At 31.5% G+C, this 17591-nt stretch overlaps 1 protein-coding gene across 1 annotated transcript; it reads right to left on the minus strand.

Moving 5' to 3' along the window:
* Positions 1–2473: 2473 nt before the first annotated feature.
* On the minus strand, positions 2474–11311 carry LOC133698221 (potassium channel SKOR-like). The gene is made up of 14 exons (XM_062121075.1): positions 10712–11311; positions 9098–9322; positions 8825–8888; positions 8321–8660; positions 7561–7856; positions 7044–7124; positions 6031–6129; positions 5396–5617; positions 4889–5077; positions 4516–4591; positions 4115–4409; positions 3576–3697; positions 2715–2992; positions 2474–2627 (listed from the first exon to the last, which is right to left on the minus strand). The coding sequence occupies exons 1-13, from the start codon at positions 10984–10986 to the stop codon at positions 2748–2750; spliced, it is 2529 nt and encodes an 842-aa protein (XP_061977059.1). The 5' UTR covers positions 10987–11311; the 3' UTR covers positions 2474–2627; positions 2715–2747.
* Between the last annotated feature and the right edge of the window lie 6280 nt (positions 11312–17591).

Genomic DNA, 17591 nt, shown 5'->3' on the forward strand with positions numbered 1-17591 from the left:
ATTAAAAGAGCACTAGAGAGAGAAATTGTAGGGAAAGAAAGAGGAACTCTTTTAACGAAATGAAAACGGGTGTTAGTTACTTCCTGCTAGAATTTTTTTAAAATGCATTTTTTTTACAATAATACCCTTGATGAGGGAGATATTTTCTGTTTGTTTGGGATTATTGAGTGTTGAGATTGGAAGTATCTTGGTCAAATTGGGTTGTTAGTGATTAGGCAGTCGCATGAGATGTGTGATGGGTTAAAAGTTTATCTCACCATTAATTGCTTTTTTCTTCACTAAATTTCCTGAAATGTTTTTTTTTTTTATTTCAATAATGCCCTTGTTCATGCAAGGTATTTGTTGCTTTATTGGGATTTTAGGGTGTTAGAATTTGGGGGTACTATTGTCATTTTCTTAGCTTGTGTTTGTTAGAGATGGACGACTATGAAATGAGCAACGAGTTAAGGTTTATCTAGACTATTAGATCTTGTTTTGACTGATAAAGTAGTTAGCATAATTATCAAACTTAGCTTATCCGGAAGGTTGATCTTATTACTTGTTTGTCTAAAACCTAACTTAAGCTAGGTTTGATTTTGAACCACTTAGGAAATTCACTTAGTTAAACTCATTTTACTCAATCAAAACTCATGTGAAACTAAGCCAATGATTTTTTTTAAATGGTTTATCTTGATGTTATTTCAATTTTTTTTAATCATCTTAAATTCTAAAATGATATCATTTAAAAAAAACAATAAATTTAAATTAACCAAGGCTATAGTGACAATTCATAATATTTTATTGGCTTTTTACCCTTAATACTAATACAGAAAAAATCCTATTGATTTTAAAACAAACAAAATGGTGATTTTGAAAATGATAATTGTAGTAATTAATAAAATGATAACTTCCCATTAAACAATACCGATAATTACTTAACATTATAAATAATTAATGACTACATAATTAGTAGGTAATTGCAGGATGTAAACTAAAATTAATGTGGTGATCATGTAAACACTATACTTAAATTGAAATAGACTTAAAAGAAAAGACTTGTCTTTACAAGGATCATGTGAAAACCCCAAAAACACAAATAGAGGAAGTCACATTCAATTATAATTAATTTTATAATTGCTATTTATGAAGTAAAATTGTCAAGAAATTAATGAAGCAAGATTTGAATATTTAGTCTAATTGAAAAGTTAATTAGTCATTATATAAAGTAATTAGCATCCAGTGAGAATTAGCAGGTAAAAAGCAACAAATGGGAGCTTGCCACATTATCATCCAATGGAAATTATTATATAAAGTAATTAGCATCCAGTGAGAATTAGCTGGTAAAAAGCAACAAATGGGAGCTTGCCACGTTATCATCCAATGGAAATTCTTATATAAAGTAATTAGCATCCAGTGAGAAAAAAAGCAACAAATGGGAGCTTGCCACATTATCATCCAATGGAAATTATGAAACATCCTGTGGTTGTGGAAGTCAAGTCATGTGTTTTCTCACTAAGATTTCCACCTGGGCAGTTTATGGTAGCTTTACATTTTTGGAAGAATATTGCATCTCTCCATGACTTGTTATCCACGCATTAGATTATATTCATATTCCTAGGAAAATTGAACACCTTTACCATAAAAACCCAACATCCTAGCTTATCCCAAAATTCTTTCTTTCTGAGCATTTCCATCAAAGTCTTTCTTGGTATTCTGGTATTCAAGTTTTGATCAGCGAGCATAAGCTAGCTAGCCATGAATCTCAGACAAGCCCTGGACATATGTTCCTCTCTTCCCTTTCTGGGGTGTGTTGTAGGAACCCTTTTTCTACTTTTCACTTCTTATGGCTCAACTTCGCCTAGCGACAGCTCCTTATTGACAGATGAGGTAAATGATCATCAAGCAGCTGCTAGTAACAGAGCAGCCCAGAAGCATTTCCAGCAAATTCAACATGTCCGCGGAGCTTAGTCAGATTTTTCTAGCTCAATTGAGCCTTGTTGAAGATAGTTTAGCACCATCTGCTGTTGTGCATGTCATACTGGTCAACTGGCCCTGCAACCTTGTGCTATCCAACTTTATATTTCATCCACTTTTGTGCCTGTTCATTGTTTCTTATAGCTTAATTAGGGCTAGAAATAACTAGGTGGTAACTCAAGGGTAACAATATCATTGCAATGACTAGTCAAGTTGAAAAAAACCCTTTCAACTGAAGGACCCTGTAATAAATTTCTTTACCAAGAGTGAATATTTATATAAAGCAAGTTGTCTTCTTGTACTTTTTCCAACCTAATGCTCCACGAAACCTAAAGCTTGTGGAATAACTTTCTGCTTTATTTCCTCTATTGATTAAGATATTGGTTTTGGAGCAGGTGAGATGACAGTCCCCATCAGTTTGGCAATTTCATCTTGAATCACTTGTTTTTTACTGTTAACAGTGTTTTTGACTCTGTCAGCACTGGCAATCGTAAATATGGCTCCAAAACAACACATTCAGTGAAGTTCTTGAAGATTTTTGGTGCCGATGAGTGATGTCGCCGTAGGCCAAAATCAAATTGTTGCCATTGCTATGTTATACAATCTAAAACTTGGGGAAACAAATGAACTCTCGTGGACCATGTCTTTGCAGAAATATAATCATCGCATGCTTGTATCATAAGCATTTATTTAGATTTAGAAAACGTAGACATGCAGCAGGCAGAAGAAACTAATACAAAGATGATGATACAAAACCAGGCTACCATATATTACAACTGTGGTGATCTTCATAACTAATGTGTTTGATCACTTGTTAGATACAACTTCTGGCCATCATCTATCATGTCTACTTCAAGAATTTTACCAGCATCTTCTGATAATATACAAGAACCATCTGGAAGCTGTAGCTTCTCTGATGCTGCTTTTACAAGCTCTTCCATGGTGTGTGGGATCCATAGCACTACTCCAGGTCTTCTCTGTTCTTTTGCACCCCATGGGTGGAAAGGGAAAATTGTACATTTCTTTGGGAGCATTTTTTCTGCAATTGGCAATATCAGATGAAATTAACTTCACTATGACAAAATGCATATCCTGTTCTCAGTCATCTAAGAACAAGCATTACTAACAAAAACAAAATGCCCATCTCTTCTCTGTTATCGGCATCTCAAATGTGGTTGCTAGATCAATCACCAACAATTGCTTCATTCAGCTACATTCTAACAAAGTGTTGGACCCGAAAAGAAGACAGGGTGGGTTCAAGTAGAACAACCCCGTTTTATACCAGACATTTTAGATTGGCCAATTACAGAATCCAGATATGATGGGAGAAATCATCACAGTTCAAAATGCAATTCTGGTTCAGTGCATCTACATAAAATAAGCATGACAACCTTGGGCAGACCAAACCATTCTGATAATTTTCGACTAAATCTTTTCCCTACAGGCTGTTCTTTATATTAGTATTAGATCAATTATTCTTTGTAATTCTTTCATGAGTCTTCTCTCAACAATCTGTTTGGAAGCCATATGTTACAAGCTTTTTGTCATAGTATTTAGAATATTTTCAAAAATTTCATTTTCTTTGAGCATAATAGAAGCTGTCCATAGAGTAGTGGAAATACCTGTGGTTTCATGAGAGGCATAATGAAATTCCAATTTCTGGGAAGATTTTGCTTCTTCTAACAGCTTGATCAAATTCTTGTTCCCACAGATCCGGCCTTCAACAAGTGGAGTGTTACCCCATCTATGGAGTTGAAATACGCAAGGAAAGGTCAGTGATCAGAACAGTGTTCTCGTTCTCTAAAAATCATTTTAAAATGTCAAGAGTGTCTCTATATAACTGTAAATGAAAGTCAAATACACTGCCCCGTTTGTCACTATTCAGATCATAAAGAGAAAGGGAGAGAAGCAAAGGCTGAAAAAGCTTTAATAAAAGAATCCCTTGATTAGTAAGTTCCAGAGTTCTCATTTCCCCACCCATCTACTTACAGGATGCATCAGATCTTTGCATTATTCATATATCAATAAGCCTAAATTACTAGGAAAATAAACCCTAAATTAATAAAGCGAGCCTGATGCGTATATAAATAGCCCCCGAAGTAGATAACTGAAATGCAAGCATATCTAGTTAGAAACTGAGCGAAATGAATTTCAGGTCTACCTGTCCTTCGAGAAAACACTAGCACCAGCTTCTATCAGCAGCTTTGCCATCAAATATAATCCTTCTGATGCAGCTACATGAAGTGGAGTCCGGTGATCGTAGTCTTTAGAGTTTGGATCAATTCCATTGGACAAAACCCTTTTGAGAAAATCTGAATCCCCTCTTGCAACAGCTCTACACAGAACACTACCAGCATCATCTATGTTCAAGATGGCCCCTTGTTCAGAAAGTAAAGATGCAACTCTATCGTGTCCATTCTTGATAGCTTCCAACAATGGTGTGTTTCCAAATTTATCTGTACAAGAAAAATATTAATAGTATTAATGAGCAATATGTCAATAAAACATCAAACCACCAACAGAAGTATTATAGCCAATTAATCACCAATATAAGCAAATTACCTTTGATGTTAATGTCAACTCCTTCTTGAATAAGGAAAAGTGTGGTATCTTCGTAACCTCTAGATGCGGCAAGATGCTGTTGAATACAAAGGCTATTGTCAGATAAAGCAATTTTTTCATCCTCTTTAATCTACCCTTATGACATATAAACTTGCTCAGAGACTGGGAGAAATAGCTTGGAAGGGGAAAAAAAAAAGGATGAAAAATTTGCAAACATATGGCACAAATTATAGTAGAGCTCATCCATCTCTGGAATTAGACCGCGTCAAATGTGCCAGCATAAGAAGTGTTATTTTGATGATTCAGACTCACATAAAAATGATAACAAATGAAATAAAATGAGATCAATCATAAACTTGAGCTTTGTGTATACCAAGGGTGATCTTCCATCATAATCTGTTCCATTGGGATCAGCACCTGCTCGGATCAAGCCCTTCAGCTGATAAAGATCTCCATGATAAGCTGTGCTATTCACCCTCAAAGCAAGTTCAGCTTCTTGCTTTCCGATATGAAATGTAATATCTGATTCCAACTGCTTATATTGAAGATTGGATTCTTTCCCCTGTCAATTTACCTTGATTTAGATCTTAATGGACATGTATCAATCCCTTGATGTCAAATATAGATCTAAAATAACTTGTTCAAATATTTTGTTATGTCTGCTGTGAGTTTTCTTTCTCCTTGGTTGCTGGGCTCATGGTCCCAAGGTGTTTAATGAATTCTCCTGGGCTTATCAAAAATAATAAAAAAAAAATTGTTCAAAAATTTTGTAGATTGGCTATATAAATAATCTGATATTGATTTCAAAATGATGTGGAAGAAAAAAAATAGAACATGAATATGAGTTAGAGGAAAGCACATATTGACAGAGTTGAATTACCTCTAAAAGGTTGTCCAAAATTCTGCGTCCATCATAAAAGTAAATCTCAAGTATATTTGATAAAGATTGTTTATCAATCCGCAAAAGCCGACATAACTCACAAACTCTAACTGTATAAGGCTGAGGAATGTTGCAAAGAATAGAAATTTCTCCAAATGAACTGTTAGGAGGCAAAAGTTTGACAGTTTCTTCTGATCCATCTTGCCCTATTCCAATCTCTTCCTGCACCAAGGAGAAAAAAGGAAGTGATCATACAAATGTGTTCAAACATGACGCTACATATCCTATGCATACCACTCAAAAATTAAAATTTTGGAACCACCAGGATTCTGACAAGGAAGTTGATCCAATAGTTAAATAACAGCATGCATCTGTAACAGTCCCAGTCAATGAGAGGCTAAATCTGAAAGCACCACCACAGTAACAAATCATAGTTGAAATTCTTATTTTTGTCAGAACATGATAAATCAACAGGCAGAATCAGTTTTGAAAGCAAATTACAGTTTTAGGATAATAACATCCCAAATATGTTCTTCATACTAAAGTGTTTAAGAACCAACGAAACAGGAGAAGCAAAGAGAAGCTATGGATAACCAGATGTTGAAACTCAGTGACCGTTTGATATGGAATCGTACCAGCACACCATGACAGACAAAATAAAGTTGATCTACCGCATTCCCCTGTTCCATAATTACTTCTCCTGGGAGAAAGAACTCCTCGTGAAGCCTAATGACCTGCAAGAACAAAATGAAAAGGAAAGATGACAATAACAGAGCTGAGGCTCCTGCAATGTATGAGTAGCTTTGCAACAAAACAAACAACATGGAGAATAACGTAGAAGAATTTTGTAGCGTCACAATTGAGGACAGGATGAGAGAAATAACAAGTGTTTGCATATGAGGATGTTAGACCAAGCAATGCTCTAAAGCAGAAAATTTGACCAGCTCGAAGAACAAGGGCACTAAAAGAAAAAAGAGGAAGATTCAAAAGGAAATATATAGAGACTCTACAAGAGGACAACAGAGACTACCAGGAACTTAAGAAAATAATGGAGGAAAAAATTGTTAATTCAACCAACTCCATCAAGCGATCAAAAGTTTGCTTAATTTTCACAACTACATAAATCAAGATCCTGTTTCACAATCTAGCCTTGCGTACCAATATTGTTGGCTCTTGAGTGTAATAGACCATTTATCAACACTAATAACATATGCCATGTTTTCTGCAAAGTAGCCTCTCGAAATGTTTTTTTTTCCTTGATGAATGAATCTATGGATTGTTGATAAACAGAAAGATTGAATCTCACATATGCACTTGCATACACGGACAGAGTTGCACACTTTTTAATTAGTCTGCTTTTCAGAAACATGTCAAGTCCACCTCCATGGACAGTACATAAAGATCAGATGATTCCTGAAAGAACAACAAACCACAAGCCTAATACAGATCTTGACCATCGATAATGTTAAAATTTAATTGAACCATTAACTTGCAATGGCGATTGGCAATGAAATCCATGATTTCACTGAAACAAGATGTAGCATTTTGAGATTTATTAGTTTATTGTTGCTACACCATTTGGAATTTCCCCGTTTTTTGAACTTATTTATCACCAGTGGGATATAATATGCCAAAGGAAAAGACTTACAATTTGATTAATAAATTCGGCAGAGCAATCCTTAACCAAGGGAACCTTTTCAATGTATTCTGTGTACAAAGTTTGGGAAATCTGCAAGCAAAGAATAATCATCAAATTATTATAAGTGAGACAGATATCATGAGAGCTGTCAAAAAGTATAGCAAACTTTCTGTAGAGAAATGCAGTGTTTTAAAAGGAGACAAGGTGTAAAAGAAAATGATGCTGGATCCACATCTTTCTGACAATTATTTGTGAATATTTCACTAGTAATTATTGGCATGGTGTGGCTCTTTAACGAAACTAAATGATACTTTATCCCAAGGAATAGAAGGTTCTCCAAATTAATTTTGGAATATGGGGACAATTATGCTTTGCTTTCCCACGTAGCTTGAAACATCACCTCATCAATTTCTGTACTCCTCTTTTTTCCTAAAGCTCAATGTCTGTATCCATGAAATCCAATATAATAAAAAAAAAAAGAGAGGTTTAATGGGGAAAAAAAGGAATCTCTCAACATGTTCTTCACCTTAGCACGAATAGAGATGGGGAGATCCTGCAGTGCAGAAGCCTCGGTATAGCTACTCTCATGCTGTAAGCGCAAATGGCCTTTAATCTGATTACGGATGTCCTTTCCAAGTCTATTTCTATTCATATATTTGATGAGATCAGTCATTTTATCCCTGAACTTTTCTGTCTTTGAACCTTTTACTGTTATTGCTGTCATATTACCGATCAAATATGCACCGAGAATCATGTCAAAGGAAACAAAGATCATTACAAATATCATTTCCCTCAAGTTAACAGCATGTATATCTCCATACCCTGTGGCAAAAACAGCAGGCTTGTCAGGCAGTAGTGAAGACTCCAACAAAACATAGGTATACAGCAAGAGAGAATCTTCAAACATGGCAAGTGTAAGAATATGGTATCTTAACTGAAACCTTCTGCTCTTACTGGTGAGCATAAATAAAAGGAATCGAATACAACGAAGCAGTGTAAAATCAAGCAAGAACACTTCGCGGAGATGGGACATAAATGATTATGGCATTCCAGTAGCTTTCTGAAATAGCATACTCCATGCCTCTTGTGTTTGACCCCATAGGTCAAGACTTCATCGTGAAATTTTCTCACTAAATGTTTAACTACTCTTTATTATGGAAAGCGAAAGTTCATATGCAGAAATAACCCAAGTCAATTTGCCAGTTATATGTTGACATAAACCAAAATGAGGAAACTGAAAAGCTTCAGGTTGTGTTAATAGTGTATAATGTAAAGAAGGAACTCACCAACGGTGGCCATAGTGACGACGGCAAAATATAAAGATGTTGTGTACCGCATCCAAATATCGATCTCCCTGAAGTTTGTATAATTATAACCACCCATCTTCAAACTTCCAATCCATGTATACCCTTCGTGAGAAGCTGGCAAGGTGGTAGCCAAATAGTAAAAGATGCAGGCTGCGGTGTGTGTGCAATAGAGTTCTACTACTATAAGCTTTACAATCCTCGTAAAAAGGTAATTAATTCGTATATCCTTCTCCAGTTTTTGGAAAAAAGAAGTTACTTTCCGCACCCTGCTCAGCCTAATCCATAAAAGATACCTCACCTCTTCTCTACGTCCACAAACCTGTATAAAAGGAAAATCCCAAAATGATTGTGAGACCTAGACTCGATTAGCATTGTAACATTCAAATCTTCAGGTATCCATGATCTACAACAATTTATTTCTCCACCCTATCTTCATTCTGCATTTCAGCAAATGTTCTATTATGCTTCTAGAGCAACAGATACCTTGAAGATGATGTCCCAAGGCAGGCAGCCAAGTAAATCAATGATGAAATGAGATTTCAAGTACCTGCAACAAGAGCATAAAAGAAGAAAAAGTGACACACATAAACAAAATATTCAAGAGAACCAGTCCCAAATCAGGGCAATTAAGCACTTGGATTCATATCACTTAGACAGTGAACACTGATGAATCCACACTGAACATCATTCAACCAAAAGGCAAGCAAAGAAGGATTTGCATGACACAGTAGATATGCAAACAAGAGAGAAACTAACCGAAGAGCAATAGGAGAGCGCTTATAGATCATACGATAAGTCTGACTGTCTCTGTAGGCAACGAAGAATTGTAAAACGATATCAAGAAGAAAAGCAACCTGTCCAACTATGTCCATTATGAAGAGATTCTCAGGCAATCCCCTGAAGAAACCAAACTCCATTGGTGTAAAGAAGGAAGAGTACACTGCCCATAATAGTATAAATATTGTCCATGCACGATACCACCTGCATTATTTTAACTGCAATGTTTCATTTATCTTCCATAAGCATAAAAAATCACGTAAAAGATCTGTTTTAATTTGGATTAGATTTAACATTGAATCATTAGTTCAGAACAAAGGCTCGGCAATGCATCAAACCAAGCCTGGTGCTGGGGACCCCCGCACTTGATGCGACAATGCAACTTCCGTGGTTGGCTTTGTGTTTTGGAATTATTTTTAAAAAAAAAATTAATAAATATTTTTTTATATATTTTTAAATTATTTTAATATTTTAATATCAAAAATAATTTTTTAAAAATAAAAAAATATTATTTTAATATATTTTAAAATAAAAAATATTTTAAAAAACACTCTCATGTATTATGATCCGTCTACAAGCTCTCTGGCCCAGGATAGGTGAAGAAAAAAATTTAAAAAAATTCAAAAATGTTTTTTTGACAGTGGAAACAAACATATTTTATAGTTGATCCAATTTAATTAACCTAGTTAGTAAAACCATAATTCAATCATCCTCGTCGAAATACAAGCAAGAGTCGATTTGACTTTTTAAAAACATTACTGTTCTGACTTTTTCTATTTAAAAAAAAAAACATATCTTGAAATAATATAATTTTAAATCAACCCAGAGGCTGAGCACCTCGAAATCTTGTAACAATTATTAAAAAAAAGAGTGTACTATGTTATTACGTAACACAGCGTCACAGCACAACCGTGACCACCACGGTCACTTTAGCGTCTGTCACGGCCAATTCAAATGAAACGGGACCCAAAACGTGAATCCACCAGTAAAAATGACTGTGACAGCTGTTGTAGTGAATTAAATAAAACAACTGTTATCATGCCATCAATCTGGGCATTTCCTAGCCGTACGATCAGCCCCATCATAATCAGAAGCCAGAGAAGTGACGAGACTGCATGACACTCTACCCAGTAATAGCCTCCCACGTGCATGACAATGGCCGGAGTGACGGCTTCGCCATATAAAAAAATCATTTAAAATTAAGATTTGTGGCGTCAATCAATTAAATTATTTGATTGCAATATGCTCGTAGATGCAGCCTGTTTGTGAGATAAAGATTGTTTTTTTAAAATGTTTTTAATATAATTATATATAATATTAGTAAAAAATAAAAATATTTAAAGTTTATATATTTTTGTTTTTTGAACTAATATTATGTATACATAACTCACTATTAATCGTTAAATATTTCTATTTTTTTAACTAATATTATGCATATATAACCCACTACTAATAATTATAAATGGAAAGTCAAAAAAAAAGTTAATTAGTCAAATGCTAGCTTTTGTTAAATAAAAAAAATCAAGATCAAGGAAACAAATTATAAATATAGAAAAATAGATATTTAAGGAGAAAAAAAAAAGAATGACTGACCTGTTATCAGGATGGATAGCGGGACCTGTGGAGACGTAACGAATACCATTAATAACCGATTCACGACTCAGTTTTCTTCTCAAATTTGTAATCAACGATGACTCAGTATTGTCAACGAGTCCAAACTCATTCTCTAACAAATTAAATCGACTCCCTCTTGATGATTTTATCCTGTCTCTCAAATCTTGCACTTCGTATTCCGTTCCATCTTCATCATCATCATTATCGGATTCTTTCTTGTTTCTCTCTCTATGATGATCACCATGACCACCCATGCTGTTATTCAGAGCAACCCTCTTGAGCTCTAACCATGAAAAGATCGAGCAACTGCCCTTTGGAGGGAGGAGGAGAGAGAGCTCGAGAGGGAGAGGGTTAAAGGGGTGCAAGTTGAGGAATGGATGGTGCTTTTTTTGAAGGAATCACGAGGGAAATATGAGAGTGAAATGACGTTGGGGAAATGGAGGGTTTGGAGGAGATCTTTGAAAGTGAGGTTATAAATTGGATTGTTGATGATGATGATGATGATGATTGGAAGATGGTGATGAGAAGGTTCGTGAGCGGAGATCATGAGGCTATTTATGAACATAAAGTTATGTGCTGCTTGATGACATGCATTCTTTTAAATATTTGTATTTACGATATTGTTTAATATCATAGTTTCTAAGGTGTTATAGTGCTTACTTTATATTACAGATAAGAAACTTTATCATTTATTTATTTTTTAAAAAAAAAGATTGAGTTACTGTGTTATTGCATTGATATACATCTCATCAAGTCAATATATGTTGATTGTTTTTATTTAAACGGTAATTTTTTAAATTAAATAAGTGTTTTTAGATTAATATATTATCTAGTTTAATTAAAAACTGAGTTCAAAACAGATTCTTTATCTTAGTGTTTTTTAATGTTTTTTAGTTCAATCAATCAAGCTTATCAAGCTTTAATACTTATGCTTTGAATGTAAAATAATATATTGATATGGTTATCAACCTATTGATTAATTAATTAATTAATTAAAGTATTGATTAATCTATATATATAAACCTGTTGAAATATCTTGCGTGGATACTGTGACGTTAAAAGAATGTCGGATGTGTTTATACTTTGTATCAAGCTCCCAATCGAGGAGAGAAATGCAATTGTCATTTGAATGAAAGTGGCTATTGATCTTACGTTGGAGGCTAAAATTAGGATAGGGACCGTTTATTTCATTAAAAATGATTTTTCAATTTGTTTTTATATTTTTTTTAATATTAAAAAAATTAATTAATCAAAAAAATAGTTTGATTTTTAAAAAAGTGTTTTTCTTTTATTTTGGATATAATATATTTTTAAAAGTTGTGAAAAAATTTAAAAATATCATATTATTTATTGATTATATCAAATTTGATATCTTTTAATTGTTATATATTTTGTTTTGGATATTTTTTTATTTTTTTTATTTCATCTATTAAAATTTGATTTTTATATCAATTTTAGATTTTGATTGTTATTTGTTTTTCATTTATTATTTTTTTAGTTGAATTTTTTTTCCAGGTTTGATTCTTATTTTTTTATTAATATTTATTTAATTTAAAATAATTTATAAAATTAGATTTATTTTTATTTTTATTCTCCTCTAACTTTTATGTTTGTCAGTTTTGGTCCTCATTCTTTTAACAAACTTAAAAAAATAAAATATTAATAAGTTATTTTCCGATTTATTTTTCATGACACTGTCAAATATAAAAAAATAATATACTTTTTAGAAATTCACTTTCTATAAAAATTATTTTTCTAAAAATAAATTACTTGAAAACAAATTGTGCCTAAAAAAAGATTTTTTTCTCCTAGAATTAGAAGAAAGAAAGAAAAAATTTAAAAAAAAAAGGTACAAGGATGCTCTCAATTAATGTGAAATTAAATAAAGAAGTGCCACACCATGTTCATGTCAAGGACACTCATTTATTATCTGGTTCTCACCATGTGAAAGTATTTGTAAATAGAAAATGATCGAATTGATGAATCAATGAGATTAAATCAAATAAAAATAAGTCAAAAGATTAAGTTTTGTTAAGACATTATAATTCTCTTTCACTCGTGTGATTTTCAAAATTTTGTTATTAAACTTGGACACGTAAGATAAATCAACTCAATTAACTTGTTGACTCATTCCTTGTCTAAATTAGATTTTAAATTAAAATAAATGATAATTGATTATCTAGTTATTAAATAATTTGATTGATTTTATAAAAAATTAATTTGACTTTAAAAAATTAAAATAATACCATTTAAACCTTTTAAAAAAATTAAAATAACATAATGTCAACTTGTTTAATTCTTTACCCAAACCTTGATTGATGTCATGACAAAACTATGTTTAGAAATTTCATTTGCATAATATTAAATTCATTAATTAATATTTGATGAATATTAAAAATAAATAAGTCTTTATTAATAAATTAAATATATTTATATGAACAAATTCAATATCACGTATAACCGATTGACTACAAAACATATACATTAACAAATTTCATGTTAAGATAAAAATTGAAAAGAAAAAAAAAGAAAAAAAATATAACTTCATATGTAGACCCTTGAATAAAAATACCATCTTGTACCACATGATGGAAATTGTGAATTGTAATGTATTGACTATAATTTAGAAACCAAGATAGAATTAATTTCAGTTGAAATTAAGCATATTATTAAGGTAAGAATTTTTTATTTATTGTTTTTTTTGTGTTTTTTTTTCATTATTTTAGTTTTTTGTCATTATTTTTGTTCAATTGTGTGTTCTTAATAATTTTATGAATTAATAAATGTGTTGAAATTTAGTTGTTATTGAAATAATTTTTGCATTATTTTGTTGAATTTTAGTTATTTTTTCTCAAATTTGTTGTTCAATTTCAATTAAATGTGCAAGATTTATTTTAATTATTATTTTTTATTTATTCCATTTAGAATTTTTTTTGTAAATTTAGGATTAAAAATATTTTCACTTAGAAATAATTGTGTTGAATTTTAGTTTTTATTGTAATAATTTTTGCATTATTTTGTTGAATTTTTATTTAGTTTTGTTGTTCAAATTCAATTAAATATGTAGAATTAATTTTAATTATTATTTTAAATTTTGTAAATTTAGAATATTTTTTTGTAAATTTAGGATTAAAAATATTATCACATAGAAAATGAAAATTTTCTATGAAATTAAATTATGCTAAATTGAAGAAGAAATTGAATAAAATCAATTGGTTTGTGACATATATGTTGTGTATTTACAACGATATATGGAAGGATAATCTTTAAATATAAGTTTGTTTTGCTTTCATAACGACATGCTTAATAATATATGAAAAAATAACCTCATTTAACTAATACAATTTCAGGTCTACAAACATTAAGACTGCAAGAATAATAACATCGCTCTTTAAATCATCGATGAAAATTTTATTGTTTCAATGGAGCTAGGTTTCTAAATATCCTGAATAGAAATCACAGGTCGATACTTGTTTTCAAGGTTAGTATTAACTTGAATTTATTTTATTTTAATTTGGTTAGTTTATTAAAATTACTAAAATTTTCTTTTTATAAATTATTACTTCAAGGAAAATTTTGAATGGGAAATAGTTGATAATAATGTTGCGAGGAGGGTTTGGGAAAATCACGATGCAATTAGATAAAATCAAATTCAAGATATTTTTTTTTATTCCATATATTAAAATTTGTCCCATGTATGTTGCATTATGTTTGGTATGAGGTACAAAACAAAGCCAAAAAAATATGTGAAAAAAAGAGAGCTTCCAAACTAGAACGACGTGGTGATTTAGAAGGATTTCAGACCGCTGTACATCTCGAATGTTGTATGGGAAAAATACATTCAGCATATGACATCTGCGTGTTTCACGAAATGGTCACAATTTGATGCAAAAAATCTAAACTAACATGTTCACAATTCTGTTACTACAGACACCAACAGCTTCGTTCTGTTCGTTTCGCATGTGAAGTAGATGGTATGATTTTTTTTATTACATCCATTTTTTTATTAGTTTTTTAAATAAATATATTTAATTGATAATATTTTTATCTTGTACGTTATGGTTCTTAGACACGAGCCAAGTTTCATGGAGCTTTTTATTAAAACGCATGTGCAGAGTGATGACCACCAAAAAAGGGTGCAACAGTTCGTAGATAGTCGAGCCCAGCACTTTATGGTATATTGGTTTTCAACCACTTTTTTTAATTATTATTTTCTTGAATTTGATGAATTTATTTTTTCTTTTTAGGATATATATAACAACCGATTAAAAAGAGAGATACAAAGATGATCCTTTAATCCATCCGAATCTCGATCCGGATTTGTGGTCGGAGGCAAGATCATCTAGTGGACCAAATAGAAATTAAATGTCCAAACTCTCTAACATTACGGTTGAGAACTTGTGGACGACCAGTAGTATTTCGACCGTTGGATGCTCGCAATCGATTCCGAGTACTCAAACTTCGGAGTTCATGACAATGTTAGATCAACGAGTACAGACTCAAATGACCCATCTTAATAAAAAAATATAAATGACTCACTGCTGATTATGAAGAACTCTGCTGATTGGTAATGAAGATGAGATCACAAATGGGTGATACATGTGCACCCCTTAATTGGCTCTACGGTCCTAACAAAGACCAACCCCCCTCCTCCCCCTGTATTGCCGCTTCTATTTTAGATTTATTGTATTTAAACGTATAAATATTTAAAGTTATAATAAATGCATGTTTTTTATATTATTTTAATTATTTTTCTATTTCTATTCAATATATTTTTAAAAAAATATATATTTTTTAAATATTACTGTCAGGGTTATCGACGAAACACCTTCGTGAGTATATTCCAGAGAGAGTTGGAAAACTCATTGACAGAATTACAGATTATATTTAGTTGGTAATATATTATATTTACTAATGAATATATCGATGAACAAATAAAAATATCGATGACATTATATACGGTTTTCTTGTTGAAAATATATTAAATGAAGCAGGCAAAAAAATAATTTTGCACACTTTGTCTTGTCTGTTTATTAATCCATCAATACATTTATTATTTACAAACCATAAATTACTTTGTTTCTATCCGTGAGGCTATCAATAATATTCATAAAGATGAATTATGAATAAAAATCTCAATAAAAGTTTTTATTTTTTATTTTTGATAAAACTGATAAATCTAATCAACACCACCTTTATGAAAACTAGCAGTCATTGTGCTATCATACGCGCAATGATTGAGTTAATTTACTTAGACCACTAAGATTATAGTGAAATGAAACAAATCAGGAACCACAAGCTTAATCTGCAGTGTCACAATGCACAAAGTATAACCAAGTTGCCTGAGGTTACAGTCCACTCGATTTCTTAATGCCACGCAGCTAATGCTGCCAGCAGACTTCATTAATTAAACGATACCAAACTTTTTGTTTTTTTTTTTTGTTTCTTTATTCACCAATGGCCCAAGAGATTGAATAAGGCACCGTGCGGCCGTGTTCTCAAAAAATTTGAAAATTTTTTATTTTTTTATTTTTGCTAAAATTTAATATGATTTGTACGTTTTGGATCGTTTTGATGTGCTGATATCAAAAATGATTTTTAAAAAATGAAAAAACATCGTTGGCATGCATTTTGGCACGAAAAATTATTTGAAAAGCACCTGCAACCACACTGCCAAACAAGCTCTGAAGCTGCCAATTCAACTACCTTATCTTCAAAAAGTTTCTGCTTAGCCTTTGTCCTTTTTATTTTGTTATGATATGGGTGTCATTAGGTTAGTTTTTGTATGCTAAGCTAGTGTTGGATTTGTTATATTTTTTATTTTTTAACTAAATGTTTCTTTATTTTCCACAAAAAAGTGTTTTTTTTATTTAGTTCATCGATGAAGGATAATATTATTTATTTATTGATTAAACATATTTGATTCGATTTATGTATTATTTCATTAAAACACCATGTAACAAGATTTATTACACAATGAATTGCTACAATGTAATAATATTTTTATCCTACATGGTCCAAGCTAAGAAAGCACAACTTGAGGGGCAAAATAATCTTTCCATGAGATTCTTTTGACATTATCAAATTTATCAGGGTAAAATCATTTTTTTACTATTTTTGGCATAATTAAAATACTTAATTACCCTTAAAAAGAAAATAAAAAGGTCGATATATAGGGTTTCTTAGTCTTTTTATTTTTTAAAAAAAATAGTTAAAAGACTAAATCATTCTTAAAAGAAAAAAATACAAAACTCATTGTCATGGGCATTTTAGTAATTTTCATTATGGTTTGTTCATTATTATGGAGTAAGGGGCAATTTGGTCTTTTAATAAAGAAAAATAAAAGAAAAAACAGTTGTTGGCGGGTGCAAAGTAAGCACCAATAAGTGGGAGAAGCCTGCGCCCTTCAGTGGCGAGTTTGAGCTCCTTCAACGACCAGATAACCCCTTTCACAGTGGCATTGAGAGCACCTCATCGAGACCTTCAAGGTGGCGGGGCACGTGCGGTGGATGACCTGTGTTATGGATTCGAAGAACTTTTTTTTTTGTCCTCCCTCTTTTTTTTACTGGAAAAATATAGAAGTATCTTTTAATTTGTTTTATATATCCAATTTGATCATCATTCTTTTGATTGATATTTATTTGGTTTTTTATCTGTTCTTGATTTTTCAATTTTATCCCTCATCTTTTTGTTTCATTTAATCTTTATATTAAATTTGATCCTTATTATTTTAATAGTTACTTATTTCTTTTTTATCCTTTTTATAATTGAATTTTGTTTTAAATTTTACCTTTTAGCATTTGATTTTAATTTATTTTTATGTCAAATTTGGTATGTATTTTTTTTATTGCTATTTGTT

This window comes from Populus nigra, chromosome 7 (assembly GCF_951802175.1).
Source record: "Populus nigra chromosome 7, ddPopNigr1.1, whole genome shotgun sequence".
Classification (NCBI taxonomy): domain Eukaryota; kingdom Viridiplantae; phylum Streptophyta; class Magnoliopsida; order Malpighiales; family Salicaceae; genus Populus; species Populus nigra.

Bases quoted from the DNA above. Each gene is read 5' to 3' on its own strand.
- LOC133698221 (XM_062121075.1), bottom strand. From the start codon at position 10,986: ATGGGTGGTCATGGTGATCATCATAGAGAGAGAAACAAGAAAGAATCC. The intron at 7,857-8,320 runs GTGAGTTCCTTC...TTTTTGCCACAG, and splicing joins CGTCACTATGGCCACCGTTG to GGTATGGAGATATACATGCT. The intron at 6,130-7,043 runs GTAAGTCTTTTC...TTGTTCTTGCAG, and splicing joins CCGAATTTATTAATCAAATT to GTCATTAGGCTTCACGAGGA.